This window comes from Falco biarmicus, chromosome 3 (assembly GCF_023638135.1).
Source record: "Falco biarmicus isolate bFalBia1 chromosome 3, bFalBia1.pri, whole genome shotgun sequence".
Classification (NCBI taxonomy): domain Eukaryota; kingdom Metazoa; phylum Chordata; class Aves; order Falconiformes; family Falconidae; genus Falco; species Falco biarmicus.
This window is the reverse complement of record NC_079290.1, coordinates 60766569-60784980: the sequence shown is the minus strand read 5'-3', so window position 1 is coordinate 60784980 and position 18412 is coordinate 60766569. Positions and strand designations below refer to the sequence as shown.

At 46.8% G+C, this 18412-nt stretch overlaps 1 protein-coding gene across 6 annotated transcripts in view; it reads right to left on the bottom strand.

Annotated features, from left to right (window-relative positions):
* The window catches only part of MTCL1 (microtubule crosslinking factor 1), a 118919-nt gene extending 100715 nt beyond the window's left edge, over positions 1–18204 (bottom strand). For 2 of the 6 annotated variants that reach the window (XM_056332283.1, XM_056332285.1), the window contains exon 1: positions 8413–18202. In XM_056332283.1, the coding sequence (XP_056188258.1) occupies positions 8413–9294 (882 nt within the window). In that variant the 5' untranslated portion in view covers positions 9295–18202. Of the gene's footprint in view, positions 1–8412 lie in introns of all 6 variants that reach the window. The other 4 variants (XM_056332284.1, XM_056332286.1, XM_056332287.1 and 1 more) reach the window with 3 other exon arrangements.
* Positions 18205–18412: the final 208 nt, after the last annotated feature.

Genomic DNA, 18412 nt, shown 5'->3' with positions numbered 1-18412 from the left:
CCCAAATCCTCTCAGCAGGCATGGGAGAGCCTTAAGAGTCACTCTGTCTCCATTGGAGACTGGGATCCAGCATCTGTCTTCCCACCAAAAAAGTCCCCCAAAGAGCTGCAAGCATTGGCATGAGCTATATTTCAGGAGGTAGGCCTCTCTAGGAAAAATAACATTTTTCTCAATCTCCCTTACCAGCACAATTCTGACCTTGCAAGTCTGTGATTTTTTTTGTTATACTTGCCTCTGTTTTTGGTTATAAATACAGTTTGCTTTTCTCTAGTGTAATTTTGCAGATGAACTGAAATTTAGGATGCAATCAAGAAGGCTGTACTTTAAAACCTCGTATTGTTCTCCTCTCCGATATTTGTGTTTAAATCAATTGAGCTTGTTTTCCATACTTATTTTTCTTCCTCCTCCCAAAACTTTCATATAGAAATCAGACTGTGCCCCGACCCCTTGTATTTAGGAATACAGCATCCTTTGAACGAGCTTTAAAACATGGCAATGTCAATACAAGCACAACAAGGGCGCACACAGTTTTGCTCGTTTCAGGAGCAGAAGCCTTACCATACAGGCTGCACACAGCGCCTGCCCACTTTCTGCTGTGTAACCGCAGTGCCTGGGGCCTGGACCTACATAGTCTGTCCAGCCCAGGGATGAAAAACCCAAATGGGACACACTAAATCTATTTGAGTAGCAGGATGAAGTCCTATTTTTATATATTAAAAATATATATACAGAGGCATGTCGCCACTGAATGTCAAAATATAGGAATATGATATATGCTCAGATTTTGCATGACAGCATACAATTATGGATGCTGGGATAATCTTTTACTGGTTACAGTAAAGTCATAATCTTGTTCTTGATACAGGCCACAAAACCAGCAGCAAGGGTATAGATGCTTCCAGCTCATAACAGTTTATTCTCCTTGGCAGGTACTTGTGATTCTGCCATAGACGCTGAAACCTTGTGTAAAGCATCTCCTAAGTCAGAGCTGTTACAATTACACCAACAAAACCAGGGCAGCTTAAAGTGCTTTTCTAAAGTGATGCATGCACACAAAATGGAGGAAGCTAAGTTAAAGATCCAGAAAACTGGAAATTGCAACTGAAACTGTGATGGTCCTGCTTACTAAACTAGAAAACCTATGGCTTTGAAGGAAAAGCATGCCCATCATTAGTGAAATCAAAGGTAAATGCAGCAAAGCCAGGATCTTAAAAATTCCCAAACTCAGTAGTTCACAAAAAAAAAAAAGATAATTTGGCTGTGAGGCAGTTGAAAAAAATACATAAATCCAGTTCCTGCCTTCATTGAAATGTATTGTTCATATTACTATTATTATTGTGAGTGAGAATTAAAGCTTTTTCTCTCAGGAGGTATTGAGCTTCACACTGTGGACTTTAATATTGTAAAACTGAAGAAAGAGACCAGAACAGGCACTTAAAAGTAATTAAAACAAAAGTAAGAAAGCGGCCACCCCTCTTTGTGCATCTAAAAAATGGAGAGCCTGCTCCCTTCCTTAAACAGGGAGGACCTGCTCTGGCATCCCAAAGTGGTAATTGAAATTGGGAGGTTGAGTGCTGGCATAAGAAGCTTCACTTTGCTGTACATTCCTGTAGGGGATGAGAGCCTCCTCCTGATCCCTTTTAATTTAATGGTAATTACATTATCGCTTCCAGTAAGAACAGCACCAGTCAGAGTCTCTTGGAAGAAAGAATGTTGTTTAGGAAAAAGCTAAACTGCTTTTCTTTCTAGAAGTCACTCTGGTGATCAGAAAGAACAAATGGAAGTGTGGGAAAGAAAATAACTTTCTAACTGGCAGTTCTTTCCAAATTTGCAGTAGAAATCCAAGTTGCTCCTGAGTCTAACCGCTTACGGTTTCAGGTACTTGGCCCAAATGACTTCCTAAAGGCCAGCTATTTGGGGTGTAATAGGGATCACTCACCTGAGACTCATGGGGCAGCTGTATGAACGCAGGGCCATGCTTAAATAGCTGCTCCACTTGCAGGATTCCCCTGGACTTCAGTGCAAAAGCAACAGAATTAGGATTCACTGTTTCCCTGTCAGTCTACCAAGCCAAGGTGAGTTGCCTGAAAGGGGAAAGGCCGTGTGCAGTTTACATCACTGCGTAGCCCAAATACATACTGATGGTGCCTTTTCACATCTGTACTGTGCAAATTGAAGACTTGCCTGTCAGAAGAGAAGCCATTATCTCATTAATACCTTAACTGATGTCATGCTTGCTTGTTATTGATTTAATTTATAATGAAGTATAATTAAGGGTAAATTATAGGAATATGCCTTGTTTAGGATTCTTACAAAAAAAAAAAGAGAGAGAGAGAGAAAAAGAGTGTCAGGCCATGCAGCTATTACACTAAGTAACCCATACTCATATGAGTCATTCCCACTGAAAAGACCAGGAATACTTGTACAACTGATGAGCTGTGTCTACCCAGCCAGTCAGGTTGAGATTCGTAATGAGGTTTAAAAGTAAATTTTCCAATCACCCTCACTGACAGTGCACTCAATTCAGCCCACAGAGTGCACAAGAACCAGATTCCTTCTGAAATTAAATAAACAGAGACTTATAGTCCAAGGGTGCACCAAAATGTGCTGCATTACAGTTGTCCAGAGGACTCAAGAGTAAAACACATACATGATGGGGATGTTTCATTCAAGGGGTCAGACTAAATACAGTCCGAAGTAAGACCCCTAAACTGCATGTAAAGACAGAGGTAGGGGCTGATGCATCAGCACCAGCTGTGTCTAGGTCAGCTTGCTGATCTACCCTCACTGAGCTGAATTCTAGCTAATACAGAAAAAGCTCTTAACTCAGAACATACATAGAGACTAAAAACTGGAACCCAATCATAAGTCAAAAGAAAAAAAAAAGCAATTTTGGAAATTACTGTTAGGGTGAAATTACATGCATAAAATAGCATAAAAGATGTACAGATACTGAATTCTTTACTATGCATTTCAGTTATGTATATTAGCAAACTGAAAGTCTTCATGCTCCAGTGAATTAGAATGTGTGCCCAGAAGTTATATACTAACCTGGAAATAAAAATGTATGAAAACAACAAATTGTATTGTATCTAAAAAAATGCAGATGAAGGATGAAATTTGATTGTTTATGTAACAAATGTAAGAATTTATTAATTTAGCCAAAAGTTATATTTATAGATTTTGCCAGTGGTATTTTCTAAATAGAATGTTATTTAATATACATTAAATAAAATCAGGGGGAGTAAGTAAGGAAGAAAGGGTAAAAATTACGGTGCGTAGCTGCTATTGTGCTGGCGAATCCAGAAGTTCTAGAAAGTCCTTGATAAATCTAAGATTCATGAACTGTGATTTTACATAATCTCTGTTTTTGTTTTTTAGATATCTCAAGCTGTCTATATGTAGGAGATGCTGCTGCTGCTAAAGAATAAACACATCCCCCATATCACTTCACAGCAGAACTGCAGTAGGGATAAATACGCTATGGAAGGCTTTGGTTGGGAAGAAAATAACAATAGTTATTTTTGCCTCTTGCAAAATATGTTGATGAACCTGAAGTCCCTGGGCCCCTGATAGTATTTTTCAACTCTCAAACCAAACCAATTTACAAGTCGTGCACCAATCTGATGCTGTTTGAAGCTTGTGCACAAAACAAGGTAAGAACTGAAAAAAATCATAGGACTGTGAGCACCTGTTGACTTCAGGGCTGGTTTAAGCTTGCAGGATCCCAGGAGAGCAAGGGCAGTGTCTGGCAGCTTTTCTGCTTCATTCAAGCATTACCCCCAGTGTTGTTTCAACACACTTCCTCGACTGGGGTGGCTGAAGCTGTTTGAGCAGTCACCTTGCTGGTGCAACATCAATACAACTATTGAGGGTGACCAAGGGAAACTATTGCCTAGTGCATCACAGTTAATCCTCTTCAGGCAGTGACGGGGACACAGCTGGGGCTAACAAGGCACATGGCCTCACCATTCTTCCCCAGAGTGACATGTCCCCTCTGACAGCTGACCATCCCTCCAGCCGAGCCCAGCCACGCAGGTTTTATGCCCTGGGCAGGGTTATTGCCTCCGTTTTCTTTGGGACTGCCAGTCACCAGGTGGGAAAAGCAGCATGTTAAGCAGAGACGGGGCATGAGCTTTGTTTTGCTAACCCCAGTGACCCTCAATAAATGGAAAAAAATTAGTCCCGTCACTTTGCATCATTTTTGCTCTGCAAAACCCTTTCACATACACCACTCCCTGCAAGTTAATAAAAGAAATAGTGGTACTCCTCCTCATGAGTTCATCGCAAACCTAGGGACTAGAAGATCTACAGTTTCAAAGGAGCCAAGAAATACAATGTAACCTCATATGACATGCACTGAGATGTCAAACAAAAATGAACATCCTATCAGAGTGGAACAAAGGGCCTCGAGTGGCCCCTTATTCAGCTTGTATCCAGCATATGTCACAGGTGAAAATGAATAAAGAAAGAATAAAGGCAAAACAAGATAAACAAGATGATGATCTAATAAATCCAAGATAGTTTAGAATATATCTTTGTGCTAGTGCACACTGCAGCAGCATTTCTGGCATGCTGAACTTACACCAACGCCTGCACAAAGGGAAGGCCCTGTAAAGCAAAGCAGAGCAAGCACCTGTTTCATTTTAAGGGCTGTATAAAGTGTTATGCCTCATGTAAAGAGGCTGCTTTCACATTGTGGCCACGAAGGATGTAAAGAGAAAAGGGGCATGTGTCATGACTAAAATACCACTGCTGTTTCTGCTAGCATGTTTGTTTAATTAAAACAGTCTGAATAAAACTTTGGCCGAAATAACGCAAGAACATTTTTAATTGCTAAAATTTGGCTCCTTTTCCTCAGGATCCTTCATCCTTCAGAGGGCTCTATACCACAAACAGCTTCTTTCGAAGTTTCCCAAGGGCTTGCATAGCGTATGATGCTTCCCCACACGCTGGACACTTTAAAGTAATCCTGAAAAACAACTACTTGTGTGGGCAGCGTTTTGCTATTACTGGCTAGCAATAACTTAAGCCTCTACCTTCCACTAGCACTTACTGATGACCTCCTGGCTCCACAGAGTCGGGCACCACGACATAATTTCTTACATGTCAACAAAGAAGTGATACCTTTACAGTCTTCCCCCATATGTAGCTGACATAAGGTTACGCAAGAAATATATGAAACTGAAATCAATGATGAAATTTCACAGAGGTAGTAAAAGAGAGCCTTGCCAATGTAAACACTTCTTCTCAGCCACTTCCCCTACAGAAAACTTTGTTGGCCACTGCCGGAGCTGAAGTCTCACCCAGGGTAAAATCACAGTCCCCGGAAATATAAAAGGTGGTAACTTGATATCAGGCTGAGATCTGGCTCACAGTGGATGAAGTCTGAGACATTTGCAGCACTGACAGTGTGCTCTGCAAAGGCTTCCATGGATCGTTCTGGAAGAGTTTCTAGTACTTCCTGAGTAGAAATAAAAACAAACAATTGTGTTTGTTTTGGTTTTTTTTCTGGTAGTCCCTTAATCTCCAGTAATCTTTAGTGCTAGGTCTCAGTGTGTGTGTGTGCGTATATAGATATCCACACACACACACACTGTTCTATAACCTGTGTTCCAGACACATGAAAGACCTTCCTATGTGAAAGATAAATTTCCTGAAATAGGCTTTCAAAGTATGCACACTTACTGTTGCACTCCAGCTGCAGGGAGGGATAAGGAGGAGTGAAAACTACAAAATTCGGCATAAGGCCAAACTTAGGAAGTTAACAGTTTCTTCTGGGATTTATCTAACCATTTGTCTATTTACAGCTGACAGCTTCCGTTATCCCTTAGTACCCTCCAGTTAAAGAAGAAACACAGCTCGCTCCAATACCAACCAGAACTGCACTGTAAAACAAGTGAGGAACAAACCCACAAGTAAACAACTTTGGTGATGTTGTGGTTTTAAATTGCAGAAGGTGTTTATAGGTCTCCCTAGGAAAGGAAAATGAAGTTTGGTAATTCTCCTGATAAATTTTGCGCTGCCGGGCTGTTTCCAACCATTTTGAGAGAGGAGCAGAACTGCTAAGACTTCACGCACCCGTGTGGCCAAGGAGAGCAGACAGAACATGTACTCACTCCCCTCAGAAGAGGTGACAGTGTGAGCTTGTGGCTTTCCAGGGTTCAGGACATGCCCACTGGAAGTCAACTGAGACACAGAGCCCCGAGAAAACAGTCTGTATTATCCTACTGGTCTCAGAAATACTCATAGCCTGAGAAAGTTATAGTCCAAATCAAAGAAGGGTTGGGACACAATTGTGTAGATGATGAAAACATCAAGGTGAAAGACCTGAAGACACTGTTGCACAGGGTGAGAAGTTTGAAATCATGTAGAATGAAGTCCTTTAGCTAGGACTTGCCAATGTCAGTTGGGTCCCATCATCAGCAAGTCCCTCAGGTGGGACACTAACAGCAGTCGGTCCTAGACAACTCAGACAAACCCTTTTTCCTCAGTTTCCCAGAGTTAAAGATTACTTTCAATACAGAACAAAAGGCTTAATACATTCTTCATAATGGGTTAAAGTACCATAATTGTGCAAATCCTGTAACGCAAAGAGATGCTCCTGGGCTTTTGGCCTCCATGACTTGTAATGGTGGTGTCAGTTTACTTCTCCTAAAGCAATTCCTATTATCAATTCTGATTTCACTACATCTCCTCTTGTTTCTGGGCTGTCAAGTAAAACAGAAGCTTCCAATAAAGGTTCTCTGTGCTGCTCATCATTTTAGAGACTATCACATCTCCCTAACACACTCCGGAGTTTTTCATCCAATGAGTGCTGTAAACACTTTGCTATGCGCCAATAATTTTTATTAGTCTAGTTCTGTATTATCCTTTTCTAGACGACCAGCAGTGCCCGACAGTATTTCAGGTACACCCACTCATCTGTGTAACAGCTACGGATCTATAAAGCATAATGTTTTCTTTGTTATTCTCTGGTCAGTTCCCATTGAAATCTAATGTAATTTTTGCCTGCAGTTTCACACCGAGAAGAGATTTTCATTGCACCTTCTCTCATGATGCTCCTGAGTTAACACAATGCATTTAAAACCCAGAAAAGTGCATACTCAGTCCTCCTCTCAGACTGCTTCAATTTTCAATATTGAGATTTATTTCCCATCCTCTGCCTTAATTTTTCACTCATTCCTCAGGGGTTAAGCCTACAATTAAGTTCTGTCTGGGCTTTGCTTATGGTAAAAAACCTTAATGTCATCTGAAAATTTTGCTGTATCATTCCTTGTACCTTTTTCCAGTTCATTAAGCAGCACCAGACCCAGCAAAGAACCTTGCAGCACCCCTGCTGTTAACCTTTTTCTAAGCTGAACATCGTTTCTTGTCCCTTAGCCAAAACCCCTTAACAAGTCCAGTCTACATCTTTACCACCTTTCCCTCCCAAGGTTACAACCAACTCCAGTCCTTATCCGAGAAAAACTCCCATGGATTTCCATGGTCAGCTTGCCTTGACAACAGGGTGTTTGCAAAGTCAGGGAACTAAGATTGTTCTCAGCAGCAGCGGAGTCAAACAGTACAGTAGGTGCGGTTACACAATTATTTCAGTTTATCTTATTTATAGATCTTTCTGGATGCAGCCTCTTTGCTGTGCCAAAAGATCAGATTGTAAGTGCAAGTCCAGCTAAAGGTTCCCACAGGTCAACCCCACTCTGACCAGTCCTGAATTTAGCTTTTCTGTTTCTTGGAGGACGAACGCACGTAGATGTACTTTTCTACCTGTACAAGGATGCGATGACACTTTTTGTTGCTGCTCTCGCTATTCTGTTAGTCCTTTAGGACGATTGGCTTCACTTCCCAGCGATAAAGTAACACAATAAACGGACAACACCACGCTGTCATCCTTTCCACATCAAATGCGGGAACCGGTTTCTGTGGCTTTTCTTAAAGGGTGTTACTGGGGACAACAGTTCCTGGAAAGCAAGGTCTCGCTAAGCAGCAGTGTGCGCGCGGTGCTTTAGAAAGAGCCGGGGTTTGCTGAGCTACCACCACGCCAACCGAACGCGACATTGCTACAGGACACGTTGCACTGGGCTTACGTTCGCCCAGCCCCCGCAAGCCGGCTTTTGCGGAGAGCCGTGATCACACGCTGATGTCCCTTATCTGCGCTTAAGCCGTGCCACGGCCCCTCTTGGCGGGGCAGCCCCGCTCTCCCGGCCCCTCTTCCTCTCCCGCGGGTGAAACCGGGCACGGGGTCCGGGGGGGTGGGGGGTCCCACGGGAGGTGACTTCAGACTGCGCGAATCCACCCGCAGCGCGGACCCCGCAGCCCCGGGCAGGAGGCGGCCGCGCCTCCGCCGCTGCCTCCCGCTTCCCGTCCCCGGGCGGGGACCCGCCCAGGCCGGGCTCCGCGGGCGATGCTCACCTTGAGGTACTCGTTCTCCGAGCGCAGCTCCTCCACCTCCCGCTGCAGCTCCTCCGGGGCCGGGGGCGGCGGCTCCCCGCGGCTCGGGGCTCGCCCCCCGCCCAGGGGCGCGGGCAGCGGATCCCCGCGGGGGCCGGGGGGCGGCGGAGCTCCGCGCCCGGGGCCGGGGCCGGCGCGGGGCGGCTCGGCGGCGGCGGCGGGCTGGGCGGCGGGCGGCTCCCGCTCGCGGTCGCTGGAGCCGGTGCCGGACTCGGCGTCGCTGCTGGCGGCCGGGGCCAGGCGCTGCTCGTCGGAGAGCGGCTCGGAGGGGCAGTCGGAGAGGTCGGAGCTGCTGTCCGTGTGGCCGACGCGGGCCAGCGCCGCCGCCGCATGGCCGCTGCCCGCCGCGGCGCCCCGCTTCCCCTTCCTGCCCTTGCCGGGCGGCGGGGCCGCCTCGCCGCCGGGCTGCCGCCCCCCGCCCCGGCCGCCGGGGCCCGGCTCCGGACCGCGGGCCGCCCGCTTGGCGCAGGGGGCGGCCTTGGCGCCCGCCCTGCCGGCGGCGGTGACGGCGGCGGCCTTGCCCCCCGGGGCGGCGGGGCGGCGGGAGAGGCGGCCCGGCGCCGCCAGGAGCCCCGCGGCCGGCGGGTGGGCGCTCGGGTGCGGCGACGGGGGCGCCCGGCCCGGGAGGCCAGGGGACTTGGGGGGGGCGGGCGGCGGCTTGGCGGCGGCGGCGACGGCGCGGGCGTGGAGGTCCTTGAGGAAGGGTCTGGCGGGCGACGGGGCGCGGTGCAGCCTCTTCTTCTCGGCGTGCGGGTGGTGGTGGCTGGGCGAAGGCGGCGGTGGCGGCGGCCGCAGCGCGTCGCCGGGCCCCGGGCCGTGGCCGTGGCCGTTCAGCGCCTCCATGGCGCGGGCCGGGGGCGGCGGGGCGGCAGCGGCGGCCGCTGGGGTGGCCGGCGGCGGCAGGAGCGGCGGTCCCCGCGGGGCTGAGCAGCAGGACGGGCAGCCTCCTCCAGCCTCCCCGCTCTCTCTCTCATCACTTCTGCTTCTTCCAGCCACAGCCCTCACAGCCCTCACACTTTTCTTTCTCGATCCCCCTCTTCCTGCCCCCCCACCCCCACCTCCTCCTCCTCCTCCTTCTCCTCCTCCTCGCCGCTCTCTCCCGAGCACTGATTTGTTTCAATAAAACGAGCCCAAATCCCCCGGTGGCAGCCGTCTCCTCCTCCTTCTCCTTCCCCTCCCGCTCCCCTCTCTGCCTAGCTCAGCTTGATGCAGCTCAAGTTGTGATGCAGCCCCAAAAAAACCTCCTTTTCCCTTCAACCTGAGGCAACGGCGCGTTTCCCGGCTGCCTTCGCCTCCGCTTGCGAGCCCCCGCTCAGCCCACCGGCGCCGCTAACCCCATCGCTGCCCCCGGCCCCGGCTCCGGCTCCGGCCGCCGCCTCCGCCCGGATCCTGAAATAGCCCCGCCGCTGCCGGAGCCGCTCGGCGCGGCGCTGCCCGCCTGTGCGCAGGATCCGCCCCCTCTGTCAGCCAGCCAAGCCGCTCTCCCTGCAAACTACTTTCCTCGCACGCTTTATTATAGGGGCGCCTCTGCCAGCCGCTTCCTATCAGAAAGCCTCATTCGGGGAGAAATTTTAATTTCCAAGCCACGAGCTGCAGAGTGTCGCCCGTGTGTTGTTTTTTTCTTGCCTTCCCGAGCTCAGGCTTCACGAAAACCCTCTCTCCAGAGACTGGCAGCAACAAAACAACAGCCACCGCATTATCTCTTTGCTCAAGGCAGGCAGGCGCAGGTTCACCCGGAGGCAGGGCTGAGGAACCGGGGGACTCGGCAAGTTCCTGGCTGTGGCTAAACTACAAAAGGCACGGACCCATCCTTTTGGAGCACGGCGATAGGAAATTACAGCCTTTACGCTTGCAAAGCACCCCGAGAGTAAATGAAAGGGAGGAGAGGCTCAAGCGTGGGAAAGAGGCACAGCCTAATGGGTAGAGCCGAACAGCGGCAGCCAGAGGCTTCTGCCTCCTCCGCTCGGGCACAGCGGGACGTCGGACAAGCCGCCGTGGGTCCCTTATCAGACGAAGGCGGTAAAGGCGGCCTTAGCTCATGGAGTCCTTGGGAAGCTCAAGCCATCCACGTCTGAACGGCAGTGACTGCAGCGCGCCCCCGGGAAGGGCAGTCCGGGGGGCGTTGGGGGCAACACCGCGGGGGTCTCCGTGGCCCTCCGCTCCGCTCATCTGGGCGCAGGGTATTGCCCCGAAAAGCAAAAGCCCCCGGGACTGCTGGAGCCTGAAGGCACCGGGCCACCATCACAGCGGCAGACAGGGTGGCCTAGGTAAGGCCCGGTCAGGGTCAGGTGCCGGGCGGCGCTGTCCGGGCCGGCCTGCCGGGGGAAGAGCTGGGACCGCGCCGCATCCCCGGGCTCCTTGTCTCCGTAAACATGGGGAAAACTGGTCTATCCTGCCGAATAGCAACACCGATGCTGCCGTATGAGTATGCAACAGGTAGTGCTTATTTTGCAAAGGCTGCAGAGGTGGAAAAAACTAATAACTCAAATCAGCGCCGCATTTACGGGTCTCCAGGAACTGGGAGCAGCTCCCCGGCACCGCCGCCGGCAGCGCCAGCCCGGAGAGCGCGGTAAGGGGCGGGCGGCCGGCGGGGCGCGGCTCCAGCACCCTGGAGAAAGCCGGGCCCCGGGACCGGCAGCATCGGCCGCCGTCCCTCCCCGTCCCCGGCCGCTGGGACAGACCGCCGGCGGGGCGGGGCCGGGCGGGGGGGGCGGGGCGGCCCGGCCCGGCCCTCCTGCGCCCGGGCAGCCCATGAAAGCCCCGCTCCAGGGCACCCGCCGGGCCATCGCTGCTGTCGTAGCGTGGGGATTTTTTTAAAATGTCTCGACACACTCGGCTTCTGTCACACTGCTCCCAGCTTCGCCCCGTCGGCACCGCTGCCGTGCGGCTCGGCTCCCGCATCCAGACGTGCCTTTCAGGTCACACGGCGAATACCTGTCGTGGCTCTTCGCTGCTGCCGGTCTGTGCGTCCAGTAGAGCTACCGGGAGGATTTTGCTGGGCCAAATCCTTTAAAAGTTATACAAAATACTCTGAGGAAAGGAAAATGCAGCAAACTCCCTTGCAGGTGTAAGCCCCCTTATTCTCCCTCCATCTACAACATTCGTAATTTACTTGATTGGGTGACATAACCAGTCTATAGAAGCAATATGAAGTGGCACAGGTAAATTTTGATCTAGAAGAATTGACTTATGAATATACTCTTATTACATTTCAGTGACATAGCATTTGTGTCAGACCATCATGCCTTATCAAAGTTTCCTACCAAGCGTTTGTGCTCTTAGCTGGGGTTTCTTTTGGCAATATGCTGCTGGTCAGTCCAAGCAATCCTCCTTTTCAAGAATGCTAGAAAGTGAAACAGATGGCAATCGCTGTATTTCATCCCGAGAAACAGTGATTATTATGGGAATACCAAATATTATGAATGTTGCCCAAGATGAGAGAGCTCAGAAAGGTTGTTTTGCTCTGCTATATTGCCACTCTCACTTGTTTTTAGGTATAATTTTCAAGAACAGATGGGAATTCCAGCTTCACCTACTAGATTTACAATGTGTTTTATGCCTGTGATGAAAGGGGAACTGCTCTGTGATAATTTATGAGCACCCTGTTTTGACTTTGCCCCATGAACAAAATGGTTCAATTCAAAAGGAAAATGAAAGGAAAAAGTATGGCTCAAGATAAGCCACTTTTCTACAAACAATAGCTGAGAGACAGTGCCAGGCTTCTTTGCACTGGAGGGGAGAAGAATTAGGGAGGTAAAAAAGGAGCACATTCACAAAAGGCTGGGAATTGTTTGGGAGAATTAGTCTAAGGCACTTAAGTGCCTACCAGAGCTCAGTTTCCTGTGGGTACCTTGTAAATTTTACATTGCAAATACATTAATAAATATATTTTTGTTATTTTATGTTTTTTTCTCACTAATTGCTTTGTTTCAAATGCTAAATGCTTTATTTTTAAGACGTCTTGTTATATCACTGTGCATCACTGACTGTTTTAAAGGGAGAAAGCACCAAAACTCAGCCTGACTTTTGAGGAGGTGCCCTCAATAAATAAAGGCCCATGACATGGCAGGGTGACTTCAGATCAGAAAGGGGACTGGAGAGCAGATACTTCTGTAAACATGTATCCTTGCATTCTGTGCATCTTCCTCTCACTGAAACACACAGTAAGATTTGTTATCACAGCACCAGTTCAACTAGGCATCTTAATTAAGTGATTTATTTACATTGATGCTCAAGCAAAATAGCTGTGGAACTGAAGACACGCAGCAGCAAAACACGTTAGACTGAGATGAATGCTCAGTTGCGCTAAGATCCCTTTACATTGTGCTGGCAGTATAAAGCATTTAATAACAAAGAAATGCAGTCCCTGTAACCCTTGCTGGGCACGTGCCTGGCTGGGTGCAGATGGTAGATTTGTGTGGTATGAGGCCAGCTGTAGTATTTTGGCTGTGTTCCTCTGTCCTCTGCTGTCTGTGCGATGCCATTTGGAGATCCCTATAAGAGTGGCGTAGATAGGCATGGCACGAATGAGAATAAGACTCTAATGTGAAAGCTAAGTACATACCACAGAAATCTCCATTGGGCTAGGCAAATGCCCAGTAAGGATTACCGATATCATGTTTCTTCTTTATTTATATCAAACCATTTTTCCCTTTACTTAAAATTCATTAATGGTCCTCACAGAAACATGCAGTCACAGACTACCACGCCCACCCTAATTCTCCTCTCCTTTTCTTTTTATTTGCTTGGAATGTTCAATTGTTTTTGCTTATCGTAAATTAGTCACAAACTCCCTGGTGGTGGAAGGGTTTCTTACATGCTTCTGTAGCTCTTAACATAATAGGACATCTGGGTGTTGGTTGAATAATACAAATAATCAGACATAACACTTCTATAACAAATTTATTTTGGCAATGCTGATATCCTTTGTCTGATTAATGCAGACATTTGATAACTGAGTTGTATTTGCACAAATAATTATGAAAAGTAGATGCTAAGCCTGACTACTTAGATTAGCTATCACACATCTTAACAAAGCATAAGGCACAGTTTTTGGCAGTGCAGGGCTTCCTAAATTCTTTTCTAGGACTGAGGCACGAGGGAGTTTACAATTACTTAGAGAAGATGTGAAGAGGCTCAATCTAAATGTAAATTTGTGTCTGAGCCAGCCCAGCTTACAGTAGCCTAAGCCTAAGCTGTTATTTTCACCTATTTCAAATCCCTATTTGAGATCTACTTCAATGACACCATAAGAGCAGACAACTTATAATGGCCAGGCATGGAGTTATTAGGGAGCACTGATGTTTGTGGAGCTATAACAAAATAGCAAATGAAGACACAAATGCATCCATACAGGCCATATGTATGGATAAAACAACATATATCTGGTTGAGTCTGTCATTATTCCCCCTTTCTATGTTGCAGATCATGAGTTTTAATTTCTTTGTGTCTGCATTGTGCTCCGTGATTATACCATCCCAAAGGAATCCTAATCAGGGCCAGCAGGTGTTACAGTAACATGTTAACAACAGCAATGAGGCATAGCTTCAACAGAAAAATGTGTGACATTTTCAAGTTCATAAATCTTTTTTTTTTTTTTTTTTTCAATTTTTCCTGCAACTGCTATCTCTCCTTGGGGGATTCAAAGCCCTAAAGCCATTTTTAAAGCTTTATTCCTGGTCCCAGGAGTTATATCTAGATTGTGACTGCTTGCTCCTTATTTGTACAAAACCTGACTAGTAAAGGTCTAAGTTCTTTGCCCGAGCTTCTGTCCTACAGTACCAATATTACTGATTGGGAATGGAATTCAATCAGGGAATCGAAATAATTGTATGAGTAGGTCCTATAAAGGACTTTAGCAGCAGAAGAAGAGCTTAGGGAGACTTCAGGCACCTTCATCCAAAACTATGATCCCACAAAACTCATCACCCAACCCCACAGGATCCTAGCTCTGTTGGTGGTCTTAGTTTTGGCCATAAAGCTCCATGAGCTACCAGAGCTTTGTGTCTGTCTGTGCCTGTCCACTTGGAGCCAGCAATGGAGCCCCTGGGCATCATGTTGTCACCACTAATGCTGCCTGGTAGGGACGGGGGTCCACACAAAATACGGTGGCAATCAGCTCTGCTGAGAAAACAGCAGCTCCCCACCTCTTGCAAAGGGCCTGGTGGCCACGTGGCAGGACAGCAAATGGGAGATCTGGCTTTGTAGCCTTCCCCAGCCTTCAGGCATTAAAGACCAAATTCTCAAATACCAAGGGGCTGATGGGGCTCACTGACTGCTATCAATCATTCCTGCTGATGCTGAGCTTTTGTGTGTGTGTGAAACCTCCTGGGATCATGGTTGGGATGCAAACATGGCTCTTGCACCGTTGCTGGGGAGAGAGCTTGGGCCTTCATGTGCAAGCAGCAGGTGGTTCCCATGGGTGAAGCCCTTATAACCTTCCTGAGCATGGAACTACCCCCTCTCCCAGTTCCTCCAACTCTGGGTCAGTCACCCCTGCCCAGGCTGAAATCTGCAACCCTGTTATGGGCAGGCATTCCCAAGTATGCATGATCCCTCTTTCAATGTCCAAGGAAACACCAAAGAGCCAGAATGTAAAGTCCTACATGTTCAATGTTACAAGGCAGGGTTTTTCCACTCTGGTGTCTACTTGAGAGTCACCAAGGTTCATGCTGAGGCCTGACTTGGCCTGTTACCCACTGTCCCATCTTTGCATAGTACAGCCAACTGTCATGTCCAAGGGAAAAACCCTTCAAAATTAATATATCATGCTATAATACCAAGGGGCATCTGTGAACCTCAAACACCAAGGAGCACATACTATGCTATTAGAGGTACTACCTATTTCAGAACTATACAAGGCAATCATAAAGTTTACAATATTAATCAATTTGTACTTTTCCTCCTCACAAACAACCTGCAACTTCGATAAACACCCAGATGCACACTTTAAATTTATTATTATTTGCTCCCCGTTGCAGGCACAAGTACCTAGGATCTGGTATTGTCTGTAGCATAGCACTGTGTACCGCTAATTTCTTAGCTCCCTAACTTTCAAGGGATCATTTGTTGCATTTCAACGAGTGTCTTTTTAAAAGTAGAATTGATACAACTTCTGTTTCTGGCTAACCCTTACAGGCTACATGTGCTTCTCAACCCAGCTGACCATTACTGTTTGTTTTAGGGTTTTGGGTTTGGTTTTTTTTTTGAGGGGGGGTAACTGTACTCAATCAAGACTTCCAAAGCCATAAAACACTTGATTGTTTTGAACCCCTGGATGTTTGGTGACATTCAGAAGGGAGAGACCAAATAAGTCAAGAATCATTGAGAATCAAAGGCTGGCTCTAATCAGAGGCACCAAAGAGGAGCAGCGCTATTTGGTTCTTTTTCATAGACAGTAGGGAGCTAGCACAGAAAGGTAGCATTAATTTATCAGGCATTCAATGAGGAAAAAGAAAGATGGGTCACGTACTTGTTACTTACTGAAGACAGATGCTTTTCACAGTTTCTCGTTGCTGAGACTGATATGCATTACTGGATATACTGTTTGTAAGATATAGTTTGATATTATCTCAACACCAGAAATATTTCACAGAATTATGAAACATATTTTAAAAGCCAAGGAGGCACACTAATAAGATGACTGTTGGTTGGCAGTGTTATTAGTTTGGACAATCTGCAACGAAAGTGTCACCTTACACTAAGCAAAACATCAGTCTTAGAATATTATAAATTATCTATTTCTAATGGTACAGTTGGCTGAAGAAAACTGCAGAAAATATCATATTCTGCACACACACACATACTTCTGAAAACTAACCGATATCTCAATACAGCAAACATTCAGTAGGATTAACTTCCTAGATATATCTGTGCCAAATTTAGCAATTAAAGAGTCGGTGTTTTTCCACAGTGCTTCATTCCCAGTGTATTATTTCCTCCTACCACTAGCACCTCTTCAGCTATTTCTTTTCTGCCCATGATTAAGGAGTCTGTTCCCATCAGAAACTAAATGCCATATTTTTTTTCATTCCCACTTCCAATTCCTACTAAGATGCCATGGGCAAGCATGCTTTATTCTTTATTTTGTCTCTTTTCAGTAATTTCAATTAATCTACCTCCAGTTGTTCCTAAACCTTTAGGACCTCTGGCTTTAGTGCCAGTTCTCTTCAAAGCTGTAGCTGTTTTTGATTTAAGTCTGGTTTTTTTTGAGACAGCTGCTCCCTAGTTTTTTTTCCTGCCTCTGAAAATCCCAAACAATTGCTTCTTACAAATACTCTGACTGTGATGGTTTAGGCGTTGCTTTGTTCTCGGTGCATCTGCTATACTGTTAGGGATCAGGAAAGCTGATTACTGAAGTCTGCTTGCCTGCCCTGTGCTTCCACATGGAATTTCCTCTCCAGCTCTCCCATCCAAATTTGGGACACGTTATTGCATCCCCATATGACAGTCAAGCTCCTGATTAGGCAGCACCTTTGAGACAAGCCCACAGTTACCTCCTGTGGTTTAGACTCAGCCAAGAAGGCTCCACAAACAATTGAGAAATCGATGATTTTTAAGGAACATGCAAACTCTTGCCCATCAGTGTTTAAGTACCAAAAAATAAGAGGGCCCGGAAGAAGCAGAAGCCAATGAGCAGGAATGTGTTATCCTGATGTAAAGAGAACCATAAGCAAGTAAGATTGATTTCCGTATATCAGAGGGGTGTTTGGAAGATGGACCATTGATTGCAGGGGAAGATGGAGGCACAATATAGGTACAATCTAAGCACAATATAAGTCACCAGTAATAATACTAGTGATATGTTCAGGGTTCCATGCTCCTTCAGTAAATAAATCATTTACTTTAATTTTTGAATTTAAATAAATACTGTTAGCACCTCCTATTCAGAAGCTGATGAATAAGCTTTGCTTGTTTTCTTAACTTGTTTTGTAGTGTATTATAGTTTGCTTTGAAACAATAGCAGAACAGAGTGTTGTTTCCCTGCACCTGTAACAAATGGTTCAACAATAAAGATTTTCACTAAAACAGGGAATTAATGTTCACTAAAACATATTTTCAGATCAGCAGATGCCTGTAGCATATCCAAGTGTCCTTAGCATGAAATTATTAGAATTCCAAAACAGGCTGAAAAATTAGACACCTGTATAACTCTACAACACCTTGGGGCTCTTTTTTTTTTTTTTTTAGGCTAGTTTGAAGCAGTTCTTTATGTCGTTTAGTACTGGAAATGTCTGCATTTTATACAGAATAGGATAACATCTGATAACTCGTTGATTTACTGCATTTCTGTTGGTAGAGTTGAGTTGGCATTGTTGAAATGCCCTGCCAGGGCGGGAAAAACAGGGGGAGGAAGAAGAGTTTTCTAGTTTTAAGAAAGTCTGGAGTCTGTTCTCTAGCTTCTGAAGGAAGAAATATCTTTTTGTTCAATTTCTTGCCTGGCAATGGAATTAAAGCTCTAATATTCTCTATTAAAAATTGTGGGGTGACAGCACAGTGCTAACGCTGACCGGTCTTGAGATGTTAAATGTATCTGAATGGCTTACCTGTGCATAATTAGCCCAATATTCATATGAAGATCTTTTTACATTAAAGACAAGGTAAACCAAAACCTGTGTGGTGGATGTGTATCTTGGTCTGGGTGCGATTACAAGTTCATGCTGCTGTCTTTCTTACACTGATGCCGCAACTTCCTAAACTAATTTCTCCTAACCCTCGGTAAGAACAGGCACTTGTCAGAGGGATGCCGTGGCAGCGGGTGTTTCAGGAGTCTTATTACTGCTGCAGGAGTGAGAACCAGCCCCCTTCACAGCGGGGTGCAGGCAAAGGCACTCGCCCCCAGCCCAGCCCCTCAGGCCTGAGCTGTGAGGAGACAGGACCTGCACTCAGTTTTCCACCCTTTCTCCCATCTGCACTGCTGTGGGCTTGGCTCTCTGTCCCAAGGCTTTGTGTTACCCATCCC